This window comes from Bidens hawaiensis, unplaced genomic scaffold (assembly GCF_021521415.1).
Source record: "Bidens hawaiensis isolate Kalapana, Puna unplaced genomic scaffold, B.hawaiensis_p1.1 tig00034708_1, whole genome shotgun sequence".
NCBI lineage: Eukaryota > Viridiplantae > Streptophyta > Magnoliopsida > Asterales > Asteraceae > Bidens > Bidens hawaiensis.
The window spans coordinates 123,308-147,264 of NW_027496030.1; the positions used below are offsets into that span (position 1 = coordinate 123,308).

At 34.9% G+C, this 23,957-nt stretch overlaps 1 protein-coding gene across 1 annotated transcript; it reads left to right on the forward strand.

Moving 5' to 3' along the window:
• The first annotated feature begins 237 nt into the window (after positions 1 to 237).
• On the forward strand, positions 238 to 1,880 carry LOC143586581 (GDSL esterase/lipase At1g29670-like). The gene is made up of 5 exons (XM_077068098.1): positions 238 to 309; positions 645 to 769; positions 882 to 1,127; positions 1,268 to 1,523; positions 1,634 to 1,880. Exons 3-5 carry the CDS (start codon positions 1,041 to 1,043, stop codon positions 1,855 to 1,857), a joined length of 567 nt encoding a protein of 188 aa, XP_076924213.1. The 5' UTR covers positions 238 to 309; positions 645 to 769; positions 882 to 1,040; the 3' UTR covers positions 1,858 to 1,880.
• Positions 1,881 to 23,957: the final 22,077 nt, after the last annotated feature.

Genomic DNA, 23,957 nt, shown 5'->3' on the forward strand with positions numbered 1-23,957 from the left:
ACTCTTGAGATTCACTGACTCACACATTATTATCTTCTCCACAAAGATACTGATTCTCACGCCGGAGGGTTACCCCAAAGAGGACCCCTCTGTCCCTTTCTGAGGGGTAAGTAACGGCGCTGTTCATTTTGTAGGTGGAAGAACACAGATCCAGAGGAACCATCGGTGAAATAGTATAATCACACCCGAGGAAAGTAGATCTGCTACCAGTGAGTAGATCCACGTTTCTTCACTTGCCATACGGTATTGATTTCCCCGGTGGCCCGACCGGAAGGTTTAGCAATGGCAAAACAGTTGTCGATACTGTTGGTAAGTTTCATCGTGTTACTTTGTTACGTATGAAATCATGCATGCATATATTTATTAATCTCATGCTATTTCAAATGACTGTCCAGATAGATGTTTTTGACAAAAAAATTCAAGTTTGACCATCTACGGTTAGAACACTCTTTCATGTAATGGTTGCACGACAAATTTTTTTTTTTTTTTAGTTTGAACCACCCCCCCCCCCCCCCCTTAAATTAAGTGGTCGTTGGATGGTGTGAAATTAGATACCCTTTTATATTGCTACTTATAATCATGCATGTACATGTTTAACATGATCATATATAAGTCTTACGAAGCTATAAATTTCTTCATCTTAGCTGAGCTTCTGGGATTCAATGGTTATATTCCACCATATGCAAATGCTAGGGGCCGTGCAATACTTAATGGCGTAAATTATGCCTCGGCGGCAGCAGGAATCAGAGACGAAACTGGACGACAATTGGTACGTACATGCTATCTAAAGTTCTACAATTATGTTCCTGGAACATTATTAACTGTTAGATTTAGTTTAATTACCATCACTCAACGCTAATAATACAAGCATTGATTTACAGGGTGCACGAATTAGCTTCGGCGGGCAGGTGAATAACTACAAAAATACAGTGTCACAAGTGGTGAATATACTCGGAAACCAAACCTCAGCAGCGAATTATCTTAGAAAATGTATATATTCGGTTGGATTGGGAAGCAACGATTATCTCAACAACTATTTCATGCCTAATTTCTATCGAACTAGCAGACAATATACACCGGAGCAGTATGCTTCAGTTCTCATTCAACAATATTCTCAGCTAATACGAGTAAGTACAAGATAATGAGATATTGGTAAATCCTCACTAACAATCAAAATTTTCAAGCTGTAGACTAAGATACAAACGTACGTAAATATTACATCGATTTTTTCTTTATTACCAACAAAAATGAATTTTGGTACTTTCAGGAACTGTATAACTATGGAACAAGGAAACTTGTGTTGAATGGCATTGGACAGATCGGGTGTAGTCCAAACGCGCTGGCTCAAAATAGTAACGATGGGTCTACATGTGTCGACAGAATCAACTCCGCCAACAAATTGTTCAACAGCAAGCTTATATCTCTTGTCGATAACTTCAACAGGGACCTACCCGATGCAAAATTCATCTACATCAACAATTACGACATTTTCCAAGACTTGATCAATAACCGTCAATCCTACGGTATAGTATATATTTATATCAGCAGCCTTTGATCGTTCTTAGATCAAATAGTTTGCGATTCAAAGGAATATTTTTCAAGAAACTAACATTGTTTTGAATGAAATGTGCAGGTTTCACAGTGACAAATGCCGGATGTTGCGGAGTGGGAAGGAATAATGGGCAAATCACGTGTCTTCCTGCTCAAACACCTTGCCGAAACAGAAATCAACATCTATTTTGGGACGCTTTTCACCCTACTGAAGCTGCAAATGTAATCGTTGGTAGGAGATCTTACAATGCTCAGTCAGCATCTGATGCTTATCCGATGGATATTCGTCAACTGGCTCAGCTTTAAACTTACTAGGTTCCGCCATACCTACGGGTCAGAGTACATGACTATTTTGAGAAGGCATTGGTTTGAGATCCCTTATACCAGCTACTTTAGTATGTGTACCTTTGCAATTGTGTTTACTATGATTGTTTTGATAAATGTATTTATGTATTATTATGAAATGAAAAGAACAAGTTAAGTTTAAGCTTTAGTGTGTACGGATTCAATTCATGCATGCTAGCGCATACATTTGTATAGCCATGTTTCATATCCGGCCCCATACTCATTGATTATCGGGCATGTAAGTTAGTTTGTCAAAAAATTCCGACTGGGATTTATAATACACCAGTAATTCGACCCCGTGCGTTGCATGGGTTGTGGAACCATAGCCGAAGCTCAGATCTTGGTGTTCAAGAGTCAAATAGAATCTTCTCGATTTTGATCATAGCTTTATAAATTGATAAAACACTAGTAGCAAAAAAAAAAACCTTTAATGACATGCGTACTGTAACACGCAAAGATTAATGACCTTCAAATGTGTGTGTCATTAAAAAAATGTCATAATTTTAAGTTTTAAAACATTTGTGACACTTATTTTGTGTGTCATCCTTCTATTGTCATAAATTAAATTTGTGTCATATTGAGTCTTGGAGTGTTGATAAACCCCAATGTTGTCGGTCCTGGGCGTTGAGGTGGTAAGTCGACACAAATTCGGTCGGTTTTCGGTTAAATGCGTTATGATACTGGAACTAAAAACCAAAAATAAATCAAAACATATAAAAGTTGATGTGGATCAATTGAGTGATGTCATTTGGTAACACTTGGGCTTTGGGCAGATCCGAGCATTGGCGATCCCGGAAGTTGAGGCAGTGACTCTACACAAATTCGGCTAATTTCCGTTACATTGGTTACGGTACCGAAATTAAAACAAAATGTAGTGAGTCGACGCAAATTCGTTCAATTACCGTTATGTTTGTCATGGTATCAGAACACTAAAAACAAAAAAAAAACAAAAAGCAAAATTCAAGTACCAATACGGTGCCGCCAAATGACTCAATCAACACTTAGCGGCACCAAAGTTTGTAATTATTATATATAATACTACGTTTTTTACTATTTACAATTTCATATATATAATTTTATTAACCAAAGAAATTAAAAAAATATAAAAGCTAAAAGTAAATGAATTAGGAAAAAAGTAGATCTATTAACCGAGTACAAAGACAGAAAAAAATAGAAAACATTTAAATGTATGATTCGGTAAACTAGAATACGTGTTTTGGGTAATATGGTCGTGACCTGATATCATATATATACTCATCTCCTACTCACGGAAATTGTAAAAACTGATCCCATGCGCAGTCCCATACTCGTCCCATTTATTTGTTATATGGTATATATGTCAGCTTCAGGTTTCTTTTGCCATCTCTATTTTGGGCTTCATATACATGTGTGTGGTTTTCTGTACACTATTTGGGTCTTGATGGTCCCACAATGTGTGAGACAAGTTGTTTTTGTTTACTAAGACGTGGGGTCATTGTTTTGGGCCTTCCGGTCCATGTTTGTGGCTTACTGTAGGTTCCCAAAATTGATCTAGCAACTTTTTTCAGATCAATCCGTATAACTAGTGAGCGAAAATCACTAGAGATACTTGGATCTCAGATCTTTGTTTTGCAAAACCGAAAGAAATAAAGATGAAGTTTAGATAGAGAAGGTTGCCAAAGATGTCCAAGGAGGCTATGAAGAATAGTGTCCCTTTTTATAGGGAGCTCTATGCCTCCTAAGTTTTCAATTAATGGGCCCAAATGGGCCTGCCCATTAGGCTTGTTAAAACCAGAAGGGCCTCGTGCCCAAACAATGATTAAACGAAAGGTAAATGAAACGAAAAATAACATCGAAGTACTACCTAATACATAAGCCTCTTATATTTAGCCCTACAATCTCCCTCTATGCTTTTGTATAGATATGTGCATTCGTCTTTAACCATGCTTGGTCAGCCATTCATTAGCATCTGCCATTGCAACTCTGAGAGTGTTTCAAAGGTCAATGGATCCAAGCACTTTTTAGACTCGGATGATTCTTTATTTCCATTCTTGGTGACTTGATTCTCAATCTTATCTGCTTTCTTATTTTCTGGAAGGATTGGCAACAGTAGATACGAAAGGCTCGACATCTAATTCCATGTTTGTTGACTTTCTTGAGCTGATTGGTTTCGTTCCTTCACGATATTTAGACATGACCAGATCATCTTCAGGTTCAACCACCAACTTTTCGAGTTCTCGTTAACTTTTACATGCTTCACCATCTGCAACATTAGTCCCTCTCAAATGCACAAGTCTTTCTTGTTTCTAAACTAGCAAGCTTGTTCTTGATCTGACTGTTTATTGTCAACTGCATAAATCTACAAAGAAGTGTAAGATACGTTCACAAACCCTCTATTTAAATGGTCAAAGAGAAATGGAGTTTTCAAAATACACCCTTAAATTCAAAGTTTTCAACAAAATAACACATGTTTTCAAAAAAATTATACTTTAGGTTTCTGAACTTTGTAAAATTAATTCACTGACCTTTCAAGCTTATAAAGTATTGAAAATCCCAAAAGTTTTTAATGTTTATACAAAAAAATAAAATAAAACAAAATTAATAACAATTTAAAATATTTATTTATTAAAATAAAACTAAAAATATAATAATTTTGTCATTTTTAAACCTTCTGATAAAACATAAATACTTACACATAATTTTTGAATTTTCTGATTAGAAAAGATATGCAAATAAGTGTGCTACAATTTTATAAGTTAACCGATATAGAATCATATTGATTTTGACGAATCAAGACATGCCAAATTTCATATATATATATATACACACACACATACTTACATATATTATAATAAACATAAGTATGAGCAGCCTACAACAATCATTGGTATTGTTGCTCACTTAAGCTTAAGCATTCAAGTCTTCTTACCAGCCATTAGATATGTTAAGATATAAGATTAATTAGATTATCGAGTTAGTGTTCCCCGCATATATGATATACCCCCAAAATCAAGATACGCACAAATTTCATCATTCAAGGGGAATATATATGTTAGTTATCTATGGGGTTTACATATGTTGTGCCCCAGTTTGGATTCAACAATCCTCTACAGAGGACATAATATGGCTGACAACGAAGTGATCGCCTCAAAGTTTAAGAATATCATGAGATATCTTGTTGATAATTTATGAAAAAAATCACTATTTTGAATTAGTGAGTTTTGGAAATTTTAATTGTGGGGTTAGCACAAATCTTTAACGAAATATCCGTTATGCCCACGTAGGATCTGAAGACCGCTAGAATGACACACGTGATACCCAGATAAGCAAACATCATATAGACCCGGAATTTCAAAATTTGACAATTCTCTCAAAAGAAGAGTTACGACCATGAAATCATACGCCGATGAAGCTGTAAGCCACTTATGTATGTAGCTAAGAAAATTAAGTTTATATCACAGTCTGGAAAGCATACCTAAACGTTAAACCTATCAATACATAATATAATAGGTCTACCCGGATTTTCAATTATAAGAGCATAGAATTAAAATAGACAAGGTTAACCGTCTAGTCAAGGGCCAATGTGTTCACCTCCATTATCTGCACGAATACACTTAAGCTTCTTGTCTCTCAACTAGGGCATGAAACTGCTTAACACATCAAATACTTGATATTAGACTTCAAAGTATAAACCCATTCCTTCCTCGAACGATCATCTATAAATGTGACAAAGTATGAGCAGCCCCCAAGTGTTCTAGTCTTCATAGGACCACACACGTCTGAATACATCAAGTCGAGTATACTTTCTTTTTTATGAGGCGGATGACTATGAAAAGAAGCTCTATTTTGCTTATCATTCATACAACGAGAACACTTCTTTAAATGAATTTCTTTCACACCAGACAAGGCATCTTTCTTTAATAATATGGATATCCCTTTTTCACTCTAGTGAGCAAGTCTCTTATGCCACATATCGGTCATATCGTAGTTCATTAATGAATTAACCAAATCTCTAGAAATCATTGGAAGTGCCATGTATGATTTTTGTCACACCCCGCCTTCGGGCCTAGACGTGTGACTCACAGTTGGTACCATTTGTGTCAATTTATCAAAGTTCGTAGCGGAAAGTGTTAATTTAAAATATTTTACTTTCATAACAAAGGGAAGTAAATACCCTTGATTGTTTTACAAAATTGCTTGTTTAAAAACAAGTTTTACATATGCATCATTACAAAATTAGCTGAGCCACCAGCTGCATTCTATGCCTAGTGATCTTCTATCTCCACTCGCATATTCACCACTATACATTACTCCTGGTTACGTGAAAATAGTTTGAAAATACGTCAGCTATATGCTGGTGAACATGCTGACTCGATAAAAGGTTTTCACAATTCGTTATTACACAACACCAATAGCATTCAACGACTCAGTGGGTCTCAATCCCATCTCATCGGAACTAAACATACGCACAAACCAAATAATCGAACTTCACTCGCCCTAGAGACAGTCACTTGCCTCATGGTTAGTATGTTTGTAGTGTGACCACTACAGTACATATATGTAAGGATCCAGACACATGTGTATTTTAGCCTGAGTGTTTAGTACTACCTTGTATCAAAACATTTTAGAGGATTTGAACTAACCCTCATGCAAATACTTTCATAACTCTTTACATATGGATAACAGTCCATAGTTTATAAGAGTAAATATTTTTCAAAAAGACAGTACATAGACGTATTCATGTCGAAAACATATTCATACTATAAAAAGGTTGAGCGTATTCACCTTTTGATATAATCAATGTATCTCACTGATAAATGCTTGATCTTTTACTCGGACCTATAGTACGAGAATAATATTTCATAAATAACTAGATCTACAATCTAGCTTTAGACCTTTAGTCTACTTGCATAACCTTTACCTTGATAGCCATTTCATTTATAAAACATATGTTTAATATTTATAGGCTATGTTTATTCTTTATGAAGAAACGTGTATCTCAAGTTTCTTCTTTCTTAATAATATCTTTATAATATAAAGAACAACATTTCATCTATAATTTTATCTTATGAAAGCTTATATTTCACTTACTTATTTCATCAAGGTATAGACTATACCTCTGACTAGGGTCTAAACCATATAAAATAATAATAAAATAATAACTTAAGCAGAACCCCTACCTTATGCGGGTATTTTTATTTGCCTAAGCTTTGCACGGGCAGCACTTCTACTTCCTTATCATGTATTGAAGTTTAAACTGTCAGAACATTGTTTCTAACTTGCTTAACCAATCTACACGGCGTCAGAACTCCAATTCATGCACAAATTACGAGAATCAGGACCTCGAAACTTTACGACGATCGGGCACACTCCCCAATACTAAGTGTGTCAATGTGAAGGTGTTTTTGGGATGAATGAGCTTCAAACACATAGCTCCCCTTTTATAGGCAAATCTTGGCCACCATCGCGTAGCACGATGGGGCTTTCCCCTCGGCCATTGCGTAGCGCGACGCCGCAATCTGTGAGATCCTGCCACGTGTTGACACGTGGTTAGACACATGGAACTGATTTCTTAACGTGGTCATCGCGTAGCGCGATGCTTTCTTTAACTTGGACCATCGCGTAGCACGGCGCCCCTTTTTCTTGATTTTTGGGAATCTGCATCTCGTAGCGTGATGATTAACATAACCTACCCATCGCGTAGTGCGATGGGTCTAGAAAACTAAAAATTTCATTTTATACCTTCTAGTTTCCAAGAATGTCATTTTTAGCCTAAACTTTAATAGGATATTTCCGAGATGTTACATCCTCCCCACCTTGAAATGAATCTCGTCCTCGAGATTTACTATAACAGATGTGGATACGTGTTTCTCATTTCCGATTCTAACTCCCAAGTAAATTTTGGTCCTCTCTAGGAGTTCCACCTTAATTTGACTAATTTTAACTTTCGTCGTTTAAGTTTCTTGACTTGGAAATCTTCAACTTGTAGAGGTGGTTATATAAACTTTAAGCTACAGTACCGATTCGTTCTAATAGTTCGAATGGTCCTACAAAACGCGTACTTAGTTTTCATTTCTTTCCGAATCGTACAACACCTTTCCAAGATGAAACCTTTAATAAGACTTTATCGCCTACTTGAAATTATAACAGCTTACGGCGAATATCAGCATAATTCTTTTGTCGATTTCTTGCCGTCTTAAGTCGTTCATGGATTTGTAATATCTTATCCGTTGTTTCTTGGACTATTTCAGGACTAGACATTTGATTATCTCTAGTTTCAGACCAACACACCGACGTTCTACATTTTCGTCCATATAATGCTTCAAATGGTGCGGCCTGAATACTCGTGTGATAACTTTTATTATACAAGAATTCCATTAAAGGAAGATGATCATCCCAAGTTCCCCCTAGATCAATCACACAAGCTCGGAGGATATCTTCAAGCGTTTGAATTGTTCTTTCACTTTGCCCATCAGTTTGAGGATGATAAGCAGTGCTAAGATTCAGTTGAGTTCCTAAAGCTTGTTGGAAACTTTTCCAGAAATGAGACGTGAATCTACTAGATCGGATATGATAGATAATGGCACACCATGTAATGATACAAAATTGTTCACATATATTCGTGCCAATCTATCCATAGAGTAAGATTCATTGATAGGTATGAAATGAGCAGACTTAGTTAACCCATCGATGATGACCCAAATAGCATTATGCTGTCGGGTAGTCTTAGGGAGTTTTGTAATAAAATCCATTGTTATCATCTCCCATTTCCAAATAGGTAGTTCAGGTTGTTGAAGCAAACTTGAAGGTTTCTGATGCTCAGCCTTAACTTGCAATTAAGTTAAACATTTGGCTACATACAGAGAAATATCCTTTTTCATCCCGTTCCACCAATAGTTAGGCTTAAGATTTTGATACATTTTATCACTACCGGGATGCATTATATACTTTGATCGATGAGCTTCACTCATAATTCTTTCATGTAAATTCTCAACATTTGGTACCCAGATTCTATTTCCAAGTCTGGGTATGTCACCATCTCCTTTAACTAAAGATTCGATTGCACCATTACATTTCTCTTCAGAGATTTTATTTTCTTCAATTGCTTTTTTCTGAGCCTTCTTGATTTGTTCGATAAAATCTATTTGTAGTTCCAATCTTAAGGCTCTAACCCTTTTGGGTTTTTCATGTTCTTTGCGACTCAATGCGTCAGCTACTACATTTGTTTTTCTTTCATGATAGATGATTTCACAATCATAATCGTTTAGGGTTTCCATCCATTTTCTTTGACGCATGTTAAGTTCCTTCTGATCAAAGATGTTCTTTAAGTTCTTATGATCAGTGTACACGATAAACTTAACTCCATATAAATAGTGTCTCCATAACTTCACAGCATAAATTATGGCACACCTAACTCTAGATCGTGAGTTGTATAATTCTTTTCATGTATTTTCAATTGACGAGAAGCATAAGCTATTACTTTGTTTCGTTGCATTAGTACACAACCCATACCCGAATGAGATGCGTCACTAAATACAACAAAATCTTCTGTACCTTCTGGCAAGGCCAGTATAGGTGCATTAGTAAGCTTTTGTTTAAGTAAATCAAATACTTCTTGTTACTTGGTTCCCCATTCATACTTAACATTCTTTCGAGTTAAAGAAGTTAAGAGAACTGCTATACGGGAGAAATTCTTGATGAATCTTCTATAATATCCAGCCAAACCTAGGAAACTCCGGGCTACGGTTGGCGATCTAGGAATTTCCCATTTAGCTATTGCTTCAATCTTGGCGGGATCTACTTGAATTCCATTTGTATTGATAACATGACCAAGAAATTGTACCTCATGCAGCCAAAATTCACACTTGGAAAACATAGCATACAATTTCTCATTTCGAAGTAATTCAAGCAAAATCCTGAGACGAACCTTCTGATCCTCTTCCGATTTAGAATAAATAAGTATATCGTCGATGAATACGATTACAAATTTATCTAAATAAGGCTTACAAATTCTTTTCATCATATCCATGAATGATGCGGGAGCATTGGTAAGTCCAAATGGCATAACCGTGAATTCAAAATGTCCATATCTGGTTCTAAATGCAGTCTTTGGAATGTCTTCTTCTTGGACTTTTAATTGATGATAAGCTGAACGTAAATCAATCTTGGAAAAACAACTTGCTCCTTGTAGTTTATCAAACAGATCGTCGATTCTTGGGAGCGGGTACTTATTCTTGATTGTTACTTTATTCAGTTCGCGATAATCGACACGCATTCTCATCGAACTGTCTTTCTTTTTCACAAATAGGATCGGAGCTCCCCAAGGTGAAGAACTTGGTCTAATAAATCCTTTCTCTAATAGTTCGTCTAATTGTTTATTTAATTATTTCATCTCCGTTGGCGCTAGTCTATACGGGGATTTGGCTATTGGAGCGGTTCCAGGTACTAAGTCTATTCTAAATTCAACATCACGGTCCGGTGGTATTCCTGGTAATTCTTCTGGGAAAACGTCAGGAAATTCTGAAACAATTGGTACGTCTTCTAATTTCTTCTCTTTAGGTTCTTCTGTCACATACACCATGAATGCTAAGCAACCTTTACATAGACATTTATTAGCTTTAATCATCGAGATTAAGCTAACATGACCTTCATCTTTGTCTCCGGCTATTTGGATTTTTTTCCCATTTGCACGAATTCCGATTGCTTTCTTATCGCAGAAGATACGGGCTTGGTTATCGGATAACCAGTCGATACCTAATACAATATCAAAGCATGTCAATGTCATGGGTAACAGCTAGACAAGTATAACATGTCCTACTAATAAAATTTTTCCCTTATTCAAGACTTCAGATATTCTAACTAAATTACCGTCGGCCGTTTCTACCATGAGGGATTTGTCTAACTTAACTAAGGGTTAATTTAATAGGCTACAAAATTTCTTATCTATAAAACTTTGGTTTGCACCCGATTCGAACAAAACTCTAGCATAGATATAATTGATGAGAAACGTACCGGTTGTGACGTCCGGCATCTCAGCTGCCTTCTCGGTATTGAGCACAAAGACACGTGCATTTCCTTTTCTACCTTCATTATTGGTGCCACTACCACTTGCACCTTCTCCTCCAGTCTTTCTCTTCGGACATTCATTTTGAAATGTCCCATCTCTCCACAATCGTAACAAGTAATCTTATTCTTCCAGCAATCATTTGTTGCATGACCCACTTGCTTACAGTTAGTACAGGTAAGTGACTGATTGAACCTGCACCTTCCTAAGTGTCTTCGGTTGCATATCTTACACAATGTAACCAGTAGCTAGGAGTTCTTTCTCTCTCCCTTTCATTTTTCTTGCTTTCTTGCTTTCCCTTTCATTTTTCTTGAACACAACTTCCCTCTTGAATATATTCTCCTTCTTTTCTTCTTCACGAGTTCTGATTAGACCATTCATCATATACACAGCTAATTCCATGACTGAATCGATAGTTTGAGGTAAAGATGGTCTGACCATATCTCTAATCTCTTTTGGCAAACCCTAGATATAACGAGTGACCTTGTTATTTTCTGGTGTTACCAAGTGTGGTACTATCCTACAATACTCCAGGAATTTAGTATTGTAGTCCTTAAGATTTGTCCCAAAAACTTTATGGTTTAAAAACTTGATTTGAATTTCATCTTTTTCATCATCGGGCAAGACTTCCTGATTACGAGATCCTTGAATTCTTCCCTTTGAACGATTGCAGAGCTTCGCCTTGAACGATTGGGAGGAATACTGAATTGCTTCTTCCTCGGTACACTTACTGATAAAATTAATGGCTTCTATTTCCTTAAGCCATCCCAGTGCAGCAATAACACCATCGCTTCCATAAAAATCTTTTGGCTTAAACGTCTGGTATGTCTTATAACTACAGCCTTTCTTAGTCTTTTGTTTCTTGGTTTTCTTCTCTTCATAATCACTAACAGCATTAGAGCTGACATGTTCTTCTTCTTCTTCTTCTCTCTTGGACTTGTTAGATTTCTCATTGCTCGATGTTTCTTTATTCCTCATAGTCTCGAGCATAGCTAGGAAACTTCAGCAATTCCTTTTGCGATCATTTCTTGCATATCCTCCTTTCTCATGAATTGATCACCAGCGGGAAGGGTAGTATTCACTTCCTGATTTTTGATATTTTTATTCAATCTCCCCCTCATATTCCTTGAGGGTCCTCAAGGGTCCACTATTAACTTCAACGTTTGAGTTTCCTCTTTTCGACATGCTATAGACGAGATAATAGGAGGTAACTATTAGTTACTATCTCTAAAATTCACCAATGGCATATATCTTATCCGTATTATAATGTACTTAAATTGGTTAAAGCCTGCATACTTTTATCAAATACTTAATTCGCTAAAACCAATAGCTCTGATACCAACCTCTCACACCCTGCCTTCGGACCTAGGCGTGTGACTCATAGTTGGTACCATTTGTGTCAATTTATCAAAGTTCGCAGCCGAAAGTGTTTAATTTAAAATATTTACTTTCATAACAAAGGGAATTAAATACCCTTGATTGTTTTACCAAATTACTTGTTTAAAAACAAGTTTTACATATACATCATTACAAAATTAGCTGAGCCACCAGCTGCATTCTATTCCTAGTGATCTTCTATTTCCACTGGCATATTCACAACTACACATTACTCCTGGTTACTTGAAAACAGTTGAAAATACGTCAGCTATATGCTGGTGAACATGCTGACTCGATAAAAGGATTTCACAATTTGTTATGACACAACACCACCGACTCAGTGGGTCTCAATCTCATCTCATCGGAACTAAACATACGCACAAACCACATAATCGGACTTCACTCGCCTTAGAGACAGTCACTTGCCTCATGGTTAGTGTGTCTGTAGTGTGCCCACTATAGTACATATATGTAAGGATCCAGACACATGTGTATTTTAGCCTGAGTATTTAGTGCTACCTTGTATCAAAACGTTTTAGAGGATTTGAACCAACATTCATGCAAATACTTTCATAACTATTTACATATGGATAACAGTCCACAGTTTATAAGAGAAAATATCTTTCAAAAAGACTGTACATAGACGTATTCATGTCGAAAACATATTCATACTATAAAAAGGTTGAGCGTATTCACCTTTTGATATAATCAATGTATCTCACTGATAAATGCTTGATCTTTTATCTCGGACCTATGGTACGAGAATAATATTTCATAAATAACTAGATCTACAATCTAGCTTTATGTCACACCCCGACTAGCACAATGCGGAATCGTAAAACGGGAATGTAACAGACACCTCTGGTATCAACACATTATTTATAAAGAAACATTACAAACTAATTTACAATTTATTACATTTCATTGTTCTATCATTGTTTTACAGTCTAGGTGATTCAAACAAAACTAGTTCGTTAACTATACGATCTTACTACTAGTATCCTTGCTTCTATTCACATAGCATCAACCACACACCTTGGGCAAGTAACAGATCACCAAATCACTCCGATTTAGGTACACCTGAAAAGCAGTTTAAAACAGGTCAACTACTAGAGTTGGTAAGTTTCACGAGTTTCAAGAAAACAGTAATGAGTATTCACAAGTCAACACTTGTAATCACGAAATAAGTATGTATATATGTAAATGATGTAATTATGCTAAGCTACAGTGAAGCCTTGACTGTATGTGCTGCGTGCATCCATTTCCCACGCTCAATCAACCACTGTGGCCCATTTCCGCCCACAACATGCCCCAAGTAGCTATGTCTAACACTACATAGCGAGTTGTATAATTATGGTCATGTGCAAACGGGGTAAAGTCTCAGTAATACATGTCGGCTCCGTTTGGGTTTGTCAAACCAATAGTACTATTCACAAGCCACCGGCTCGAAGTTAATCACTGTGTTAGTGGGGACTTTCGTGTGTTAGCACTTAGATAATTCACATCAATACATGTTTCAGGTATGTATATGTAATCAAACATGCTTTTCACCCCAAAAGTTCGTAAAACTGTTTAAAGAGTGGGGTCATGAAACTCACGGTTTAGTAGATAATCAGTACTGTATCAGCTCGTGGTTTGTTCGGTCCGCTATCAGTAGTTCCTATAATCAATATTATAATAATATAATATTTTAATATTATTATAATCTCAATACTAAACTGGGCTGTATAACTAATCTGGGTGTAGCTGGAACGCCCAGAAAGTGGCAATAGGCTTAGGTTGTGATGTTGTTCAACGTCTAATACTTAAAACTGAACTTGGCTCAGATTCCCGTTTTCCCAGCTGGGCCAAGTTGTTCGTTTACGCGTTCAGAAAAAATTTATGGGAAAATAAGCTTGGGTAAATGTATTGGTTAATAACATGATTAAATTATAAAGAAGGATCACATACTGAGGTCCCGAATTAGCCACGGGGCCCGTTTCCGTTTATTCAGTTTGATTTAAGAAGAAACACGCACAATCCATCCGGATTGTCCAGGTTTTTCATAGAAGAGTTCGTTTTTACTTAATTAGTCCAAAAATATGATTTTTGATCACTCTTGGTGTTTTGATATTCCCGCAGGTTCGTTAGTCGCGAACTTGCCGGTTTTTATAAAAACTGAATTTTTTAATATTTAAATTAGCATAATTAATTAACCGTTAATCATTAAATTATGAAAATTTAGCCACTTATCAATTAAAATATGTATATTTTTATAAAATTATTTCTGGAATTATTTACTGATTTATTAATTTATAAAAATTCATTTTATCAGCTATATTTCGCCTAAAAATCATCCGTTTACCCCAAACAATTTCCAAAAATTCGACAAAAATCCTGAATGCTCAAATCATATCCCAAAATCAACCTGTATCAATTCCAGAATGTAAAAAGCTCGTGCGATATTCTTTTCAGCCCAAATTCAGCTATAAAAATTCACACGAACGCATATAAACAAAACACCTTTAAAATTCTCCAAATGATCCAAAAATCCATATGTGATCAAAATAAATCAAATCTAAGTTCCCAGAAAAATTTCATAATTTTTGAAGTATTTTAGCTATTTTTCCCAAATAAACGTCCCAATTCGGTAATAAATTCGCCAAATATTCTCGGATGGTCGAAAAATTACCAAATTTGAACAGAGACTCATTGACATAGTCCCTGATGTCTCTGAAAATTTTCAAGGCCTAATAATATGCACATCACAAGCTTAACCTAAATAGCCCGTAAGCGAGTGTTTCGGCATTACCTTAGCCGGTTTGGCTCGTTTCCGACTTTCTAATCAAGTTTTCAGGTTCTTGTGCTTCTATGCTAGCTAGATACAAGTCCTATATCACAAACCAAGCAGGTTTCATCAATAGAACAGCCCTTTAACTTATGGTTTCGGCTAGTGCACAAAAACGAACTTTTGAACCGTAAAAACGCCGTTTCAACCCTTTAATCCGTGTTTATGGCCAAAAAAACTATCAAAACAGGTTCCTTACCATGTTTATGATCAAAACATGTTTATGGACCATTTTTAGGATTTTTACATGGTTAAGAATGAATTTTAGCAATTAAGACATGTTTTTATGGTATTAATCAAGGTTAAACAAGTACAAAAGTTACTTATTTAAGCTCCTTACCTTAGGGTTTGAAGGATTCTGGAAAATCAGGTTGCAGCTGCTTGGACCTCAACTTTTATAAACTAGAATGAATAAACAAGCTTGCAAAACAAGTTTTATAAAAAGAATGGAGGGGGGGTGGGGTGTGTGGTCCGATCGAATGGCTTATGGGCCCATTTTGGGCCAAGTTTCTGATTTCTCAAGTCCAAATACGAAAAGCCCAGTCCAAATTTAGTTTGGGTTCGATTTTTGGCGCGAAAAACTTATCGGGTGCGTTAAACAGTGCGAAAACGAGTGTTTTTCGGCTAGTTTTGAGTAAAATTATAAAAACATACTATATGTTTGTAAAAATCAAAAATATTTTCACGGATTGCTTACAAAATTTCAAATAAGTGTTTGGTAAGTCTTTTTTGGCTTATCGGATGATACAATGCTTGGTTTGTAACTATCTTTTGCCTTTAAATCTATAGCGGGTAGTTAAACGGGCATGTTTTCGTTTAACTTGTTTGCTATCGAACTAGGGCCATATTACTAATATTTTAGCTTGTATAGATCGTATATCACTTATAGATGCCCCCCCCCCCCCGAGATTTCTGGGTCATAACCCGACCCGTTCGATTAATCGTTCGTTTGTTACGCAAAAGGCGTTTATTTGCTTAATCGGTAAATACGTACTGAGGTGTACCTTGTTTTGGCTCAAATGTCACACTTTATTCCTTTAGTCTACATGCATAACCTTTACCTTGATATCCATTTCATTTATAAAACATATGTTTAATATTTATAGGCTGCGTTTCTTCTTCATGAAGAAAAACGTGTATCTCAAGTTTCTTCTTTCATAATAATATCTTTATAATATAAAGAACAACATTTCATCAATAATTTTATCTTATGAAAGCTTATATTTCACTTACTAATTTGATCAAGGTATAGACTATGCCCCTGATTAGGGTCTAAGCCATATAAAATAATAATAAAATAATAACTTAAGCAGAACCCCTACCTTATGCGGGCATTTTTATTTGCTTAAGCTTTGCACGGGCAGCACTTCTACTTCCTTATCACGTATTGAAGTTTAAACCGTCAGAACCTTGTTTCTAACTTGCTTAACCAATCTACACGGCGTCAGAACTCCAATTCATGCATGAATTTCGACAATCAGGACCTCGAAACTTCACAACGATCGGGCACGCTCCCCAATACTAAGTGTGTGAATGTGAAGGTGTTTTTGGGATTAAAAAGCTTCAAACCTGTAGCTCCCTTTTTATAGGCAAATTTTGGCCACCATCGCGTAGCGCGATGGGGCTTTCCCCTCGGCCATCGCGTAGCGCGAAGCTGCAATCAATGAGATCATGCAACGTGTTGACACGTGGAACTGAATTCTTAACGTGGTCATCGCGTAGCGCGATTCCTTCTTTAACTTTGACCATCGTGTAGCGCAGCGCCCCTTTTTTCTTGATTTTTGAGAATCTGCATCGCTTATCGTGATGATTAACATAACCTACCCATCGCGTAGCACGATGGGTCTAGCAAACTAAAAATTACATTTTAAACCCTCTAGGTTCCAAGAATGTCATTTTAGCCTAAACTTTAATATGGTATTTCCGAGATGTTACAATTTTGAAGTTCTTTTTACCTCTTTCCATGATCAACAAACCATGAATGAGTTTCCAAATTCCACCACCAAATGTACTATGGAAACCATCATCATCTAATGTGCATGCGGAGATCAAATTAAGTCTAATATCTGGAATGTTTTGCATTGTGTAAAACAACTCCATCCCAGTATCAAAGTTCAAGCAAGCATCCCCTACACCAACGATCTTTGATAGCTCATTATTACCCATCTTGACATTCCCAAAATCACCAGGAGTATAAGATGAATAAAAATACCTTTGTGATGCCACATGACAAGTAGCACCACTGTCAACAACCCAACTCGAATCATCACGTGCAACATTCACACTATCATAATCACAACAGATATGAAACTCCTTGATGGCAGTGTTAGTTTCAGAAGTACCTTTATCACCGTCATCTTTCTTATGGTAGTTCTTTTATTGTTGTAATTAGTATTCTTGTTCTCTTTTTTCAGTTGTCTGCAAAATTTTATTGTGTGCCCTTTTCTACCATATTGATGGCACTCAAAATCATCAAACTTCCCTTTGGACTTCCTGCGGTGCTTTGCTCTATTACTCGGACCTGCACTATGGCTTCTCCCCCTATTTTCGGTAAGTAAAGCATCTGAATGTAAAGAGGAACCCTGTGATTTTCTTCTCATCTCTTTATTTAAAATACTACCAATTCCATAGTAATAATACCGTTTGCTGTGGAGTGGTACAATAATGTCCTAAAAGTCTCCCAAGAATCCGGTAAAGTACCAAGAATCCATAAACCTTGTATCTCGTCTTCAAACTCAACACCCATACATGCAAGATGATTAATAACACCCTAAAAAACATCCAAATGATCAGTAGCAGGACTTCAATCATGGTATTTCAAGTTTATCAACTTTTTAATCAAGAACAACTTATTGTTCCCAGTCTTCAAAGCATACAACTCTTCAAGGTTGGTCCATATATTACGAGTGTGAGTCTCCCCACTAATATGGTTCAAAACATTATCATCAACCCACTGTCAAATATACCCACAAACCTTTCTATGCAAAATATTCCATTATTCGAGATATTTTTCTTCAGGTTTATCGGTACGAAACACAGGCAAATAATAATCCTTCATATAAAAAGGTCTTCGATCTTGTCTATCCAAATATGATAATTAGAACCATTCAAGTTCACAATCCTACTTGTATTAGCTTCCAACGTTCAAATAAGTCTTAACCCAAGAACAAGAGCCAAAGATCTGATACCACTATGTTGGAAAAACAACCACCTAATCATAAATGGTATACAGAATAATTGCGGAATTAATCTTCGTTTGGCTAAATTTTTTCTGACCCGAATGAACCAATGAGAATGCAAAAAAATAGGGTATCTAAATGCAAAAGGGACAAAACTTTTTTAGCGTAGAAAACCTATCAAGGTGAGAGTAAAAACCACGGGTACTAGAGCCGCTTCAAATCCGCTATCACCAATAATTGAGCAATACAAAGTCTTTTTTAGATAAAACTAGAGGCTTACACAAATCATCATATACTTGGTACAAAATAACATCAAGTATATGGAATAAATAAAGATTAAGAGGTAACACCAATGAGAAAATACCGGTCCCTGTAACGTCTCTTATCTTAAATAAAACACCAGAAGAATTGGAGCACCCAAATTTTCTTCTCTTCGTCTCAGAATTATCGACCAAGAGGAATAATACCAAAAAGTGTATTTTTCTTGTCTAGCGGCAGAATACATAAACCAATAAATTGTTCTACATATATACTTTGTGTGATCGATGTCGGTCAATCATGAGCACCACCGAAAAAAAACCCTTTATTGTTTTTGTTTCTTTTTCATCGGTTGAGTCAGAGCCCACAAAAAATCACCACTTCAACTTTGTGAGCATGTTGGCCCAACAAACCCATAAAGCCTACTTCATACGAATGACGTTAAAAACTTTTATATTACATTTTTTTCTCTTTTCTATAATAATAATAATAATAATAATAACAATAATAATAATAAATCCATGTATTATAAAATTGTTGGGCTTTTTCATAGATAAAAGTAACCCAACACCTAAATGTTAAGATTCTTAGGATTTAAGAACCATAACCAAAATAAAAGGACGTATAAATCAAATTGCATATGTTTCTTACAAAATCCTTTAAATCATTTGAGAACTACTCCGAACGGCCATTGAAGAGTGGTATTGTATCGTTAGCTTCAGTCAGGACACCTAGTTTTCAAGGACTCTCATGCTACACCTACTTTTCAAGGACTTTCATGCTACGTAGCTTAATTTGTTCCTAATATATTAATTTATATTTTTGTTTGGTTATCATACATTTTCTTTCTAGTATAGAGCGTGTTTTTATACTATTACTTATTATTTTTTATTAAAAAACTTCAATTACTGACATCTATATGTCTAGTATTTTGTCGGTAAAGAAAGTAAGTGATCCCTTGATGAAGAGTCTGTTGGTAATTCGCCAATGAATAGCCTATCCGTAAATTGTTTTATCTCTTCAACATGTAAGGATTGATATCCAACTATGAGCCTCATCTTTTTTTATTAGTTTAAATACTTTGCACTTTGATCAACTACAGAAAGAACTAATTGAAACATAATTTAAAATAAAAATGAACAAAACTCTATACAATTTAACCATTGATTTTACAAAAGTGTCATAAATTTAGCATTTACAACTCCCTAAATACTTCCTTGTATGCAAGGTTTATACTTTAATTCATAGCATTACGTTGTTGTTAAAGATAATAAAATAACAAATTGATTTTTTCTAATAGCTAATAACTAAACATTTAAAAGTCAACTGGCTTATATAACTTACTTAACTATTTGAATGACAATAAATTCTAATTTCAACTCTTCAAACCATTTCTAACATGGCTATTGGATCAAACGTAATGATAGATGCCAAACCTTCTTATTCTAACATAATTCAATAACACAAAACATCAATATTAATCGACGTGAATCTTTTATCAATTGTTGATATGTATGGTTATGTGAATATGAACTAATGCAATAATAAAATAGAAATCTGTTAAGAAATAGTAATCTTAAAATGTCTCACAACCGTATTAAGTATTTGGAAGAACACTTGTGCGAAAACTCATCTGTCATCCAGTTCAAGCGAATTCCACTAACTCAAACCCATTTATATGATACAAGATGAAAAGAGAAAAAGACATCCGCATAACAGTATCTGAGTTCCTAAGCATACCACATCTAATTCTGGCATTCAGTTAAGTTCAATTTCATTTAGAATGAGAAATCTAGTCCTCAAATGCAAATATGATCAATGATGATTTGTAGTAATTTTATAAAAGCACATATACAACAAAATATACCATTCATTGAAAAACGGGTCAAGATGGAGATTAGACTTATGATATAGAGGACACAAAAGAACATAAGTACAAACATTGGAGCTGCAATATAGATATGAAATCTCACACCATTAATCAGAAAGTGGGTTATTTTAAGTCCACAAAGAAAACTTCTATACAGTTTAACTTGTTTCAACTTAAATTAGGCAACGGGGTTAATGTCACATCCCAACCTAAGGCGGAAATACCGGGGCATGAGCATGATTGCTCATAGCTCGAGGTAACTATCATACAATAATGGTGATAATATCTAATAATTAATTTATTACATACCAAATATAACATCTATAAATAAACCAAATAATCCATAACAATAATCCATGATAATCAAAGAAATAATTCAACTTAAAACTTAAATAAATTGTTTCTTGATAAAGCCTATGGTCTCATCTAGCATTCCAAAACTCCAAGTCTTTAGGTTAAACGATAACCTGCATATACGTAGAAAATACAATAGGTTTTGTCAACAAATATGTTGAATGAGCAAGTCATCAAGTTTTGCAATAATATATAATATGAAAAGATAGCAAAACGTAAATAAAGCGGTAAATAAACCAAACCAATGAGCAAATAAAGTGTCAAGTGAACCATTGCCAAGCGAATCAGGCACCGGTTATAACTAGACGGTCGTATGATCATACTATAATGAGAATATGGTGGACCTCTCCGAATGTGCAAATAAAACAAGTAATCAAATAGCATTTATGTCTAGCAATTCACACACAATATAACATTTGCTAATTATTAAGATATGTATAATATAAATACTTTTAAGTACGTATACGCCCCCAAAACGTTTGAAAATATGTGAAAACGGGGGAATGACAAAACTCACCTTAGAGATTAAGCGAGTTAATATGATTTTAAAAATAAACGAAGAAGTCTTCCGATTACGTGCCGAACGAAAGTAATCAACAGAACCTGAAACTTAGAAGTATGAAAGTATAAGTAAAAGCAAACCAAACGCCGCTGGAATCAATCCAAACGGATGAGTAGAACTCAAGTTATGTCAATTTTAACGTTTAAATGAGTAGAGTCTGACCAGAATCCAAACTTCGATTCGGGAGTCGGGTTTTGGTCAGAACCCTTAAAATTTAATTACGAGAAGAAAAGTCTTCTGGACCGAACATTGAATCCGACCAGAAGTGTGAGAAAACAAGAAGTCAAAGTTATTGACTGTTTTACCCTTTATCGGGTTTTAAAGCAATTGACCAGTTAATACCCTTCAATCTCAGAAATTGATTGAAGGTTATCAACTAGTGAACGTTTAGGAATGAAAAATCAGTTTACAACTTACCCGGAATGTGCACAAATGATGAGATATATCGAGTCAACGGTCGTTAAACATGCAAAGTCGACCGTTTAATGAACGGTTCTTCAACGAAACACCAAAAACCGAAGAGAATTGAGAGAGGCAGAGAGTATGGATGGCTGGAGGATGATGATTAGGGTTTAGGTAAAGTTTTGTGGCAGGGTTTAAGGCTTGTTTATATATAAAAACATAAACCGAACTAATTTTAGTCTTTTTGGCCCGTTAAGCAAGTAAATATGTTTTAATGAAAGAATCAAGGAATATAATCATAAAGATTCGTTCTTGGGTAGTAAATAATGAATTAGGACTTGTATCTTGACTATAATACATTTACTTGGTCCTTACTTCTCGCGATTCATGCTTAAAATAACCGATTTTATACCATAAACGAGCTAATAAACGAAAACAAACTAAGATTTATCGCGAACTGACCATGCAGCAGCACTGACCAGCTTCTGGACCACCACCGCGCGGTGCTCCGGTGTCCAGGTGGGTCAAGTTTCAGCCGTTGACAACTTTAATCCCTAATGTTTGTATTTTGGCCATTTTATGAACTTTTTAAGATATGATTAGGATTTAAACAATGAGTAAACATGAAGGGCTTGATGTGAATATAAAGAAACTTAATAGTTCATAAATGCAAAGTTCTTAATAGAAATTAGGATCCAAATAACGTTCAAACACGGATAAAACAAGATAACCGAATAAAATGAAAACCCGAAATGTTAAATTAAGATGGGCCAAACAACTCATTTTAAACCGAACCAATTTCACATTTAATAAAATGGTCCGATTTGACCTGAACTCACTTATATCATAAACCATTTTAATAATAACCCTATTAATCGTAACTTAATTGATAGTATTTTTTTAAATGACTGAGAACTCATTTTATTCATATGAATTCATTTATTTATTTATGAATATGATTGATTAATGGTTACATATGATTATATTCTTATTAAATGACATTTAAATTACTTGTTATCTATATCTTATTTTATATTAAACTATAACAATATGCCCCATTCCTATTGGATAACTTCCTATTTTTTATAAATAACAAAGCTTTCAATCAAACACATTAATGTGATCAATTTTAGAATTTCTTTTAGAATTATTTTATTAGTTAGAAATTATAAAAGGCTTTCCTATTTATAGAAAATAGGAATGTTATCCGGTAGAAAAGAGGCATACTATTTTGCTTTTAATATAAGATATCGATATAGATTCTCTTTTCTTTGTTACATTATGATTTACGTATGCACCACCCATATAATTTTCTTTGATTTTATTTAACTTGCCTTCATATTGAAAATGCTCAAGATTCTAAACTTTCATAACTTACCTGTCATATTCTATTGGACTTTTTGATTGTACACACGTATATCATTCTACTATTTGCATTTCAGATTAGATTATTCAAACAGGCTTCCAAAAAGGATTAGAAAATCACGTAACACAATGATTGCGCTAATGTACTCACGGTCCTAGTTTAATATATAGTACTTGAAACGTTGCATGTAGATGGCCAAAATGCGCACATAAACCGAAAATCAACTTCAGTTAAGCACTTTCGCTTTTTGAGAATTCTTGTTTCCATCAAATTCAGTTCACTCAACTTTAACCCATAAAAAACAGTTAAGAGAGTTTCTTAAGTTATTCATCCACGGCACTACACCTTTTAAGTTGCTGGATGGTAATGTCATGCAGTGTCACACTTTCGTTATGAATATGAATTTACTAGTTTCAGCTGACAAATTCTACGTGATCTTCTAACCTCATGACTCATATACATGCTTATTATAGAATATTACGAATTATTTATTGACAATCGGACAAGAATAATATCGTTTCACTTATTGGATAACTGATCTTGATATATTTATTTAGATATTAATATAGAAATAATTATAATAAAATTAGCCAACTAATGATAAAAACAATGATAATAATAATACAAAGCCTCGATTTCTAATATTTAAATTAGAAGAAACATAGTAATAAGTAACACAAATATAACTGACAAATAATAAGAAACTCGTTAAATCAATGAATAATATTTTTGTGTATTGGATTGGTGAAAACCTGATCTAAATTTGTATAGAAACACTACAATAAATTATAAAAATAATAATAAACTAACCAACAAGTAATAA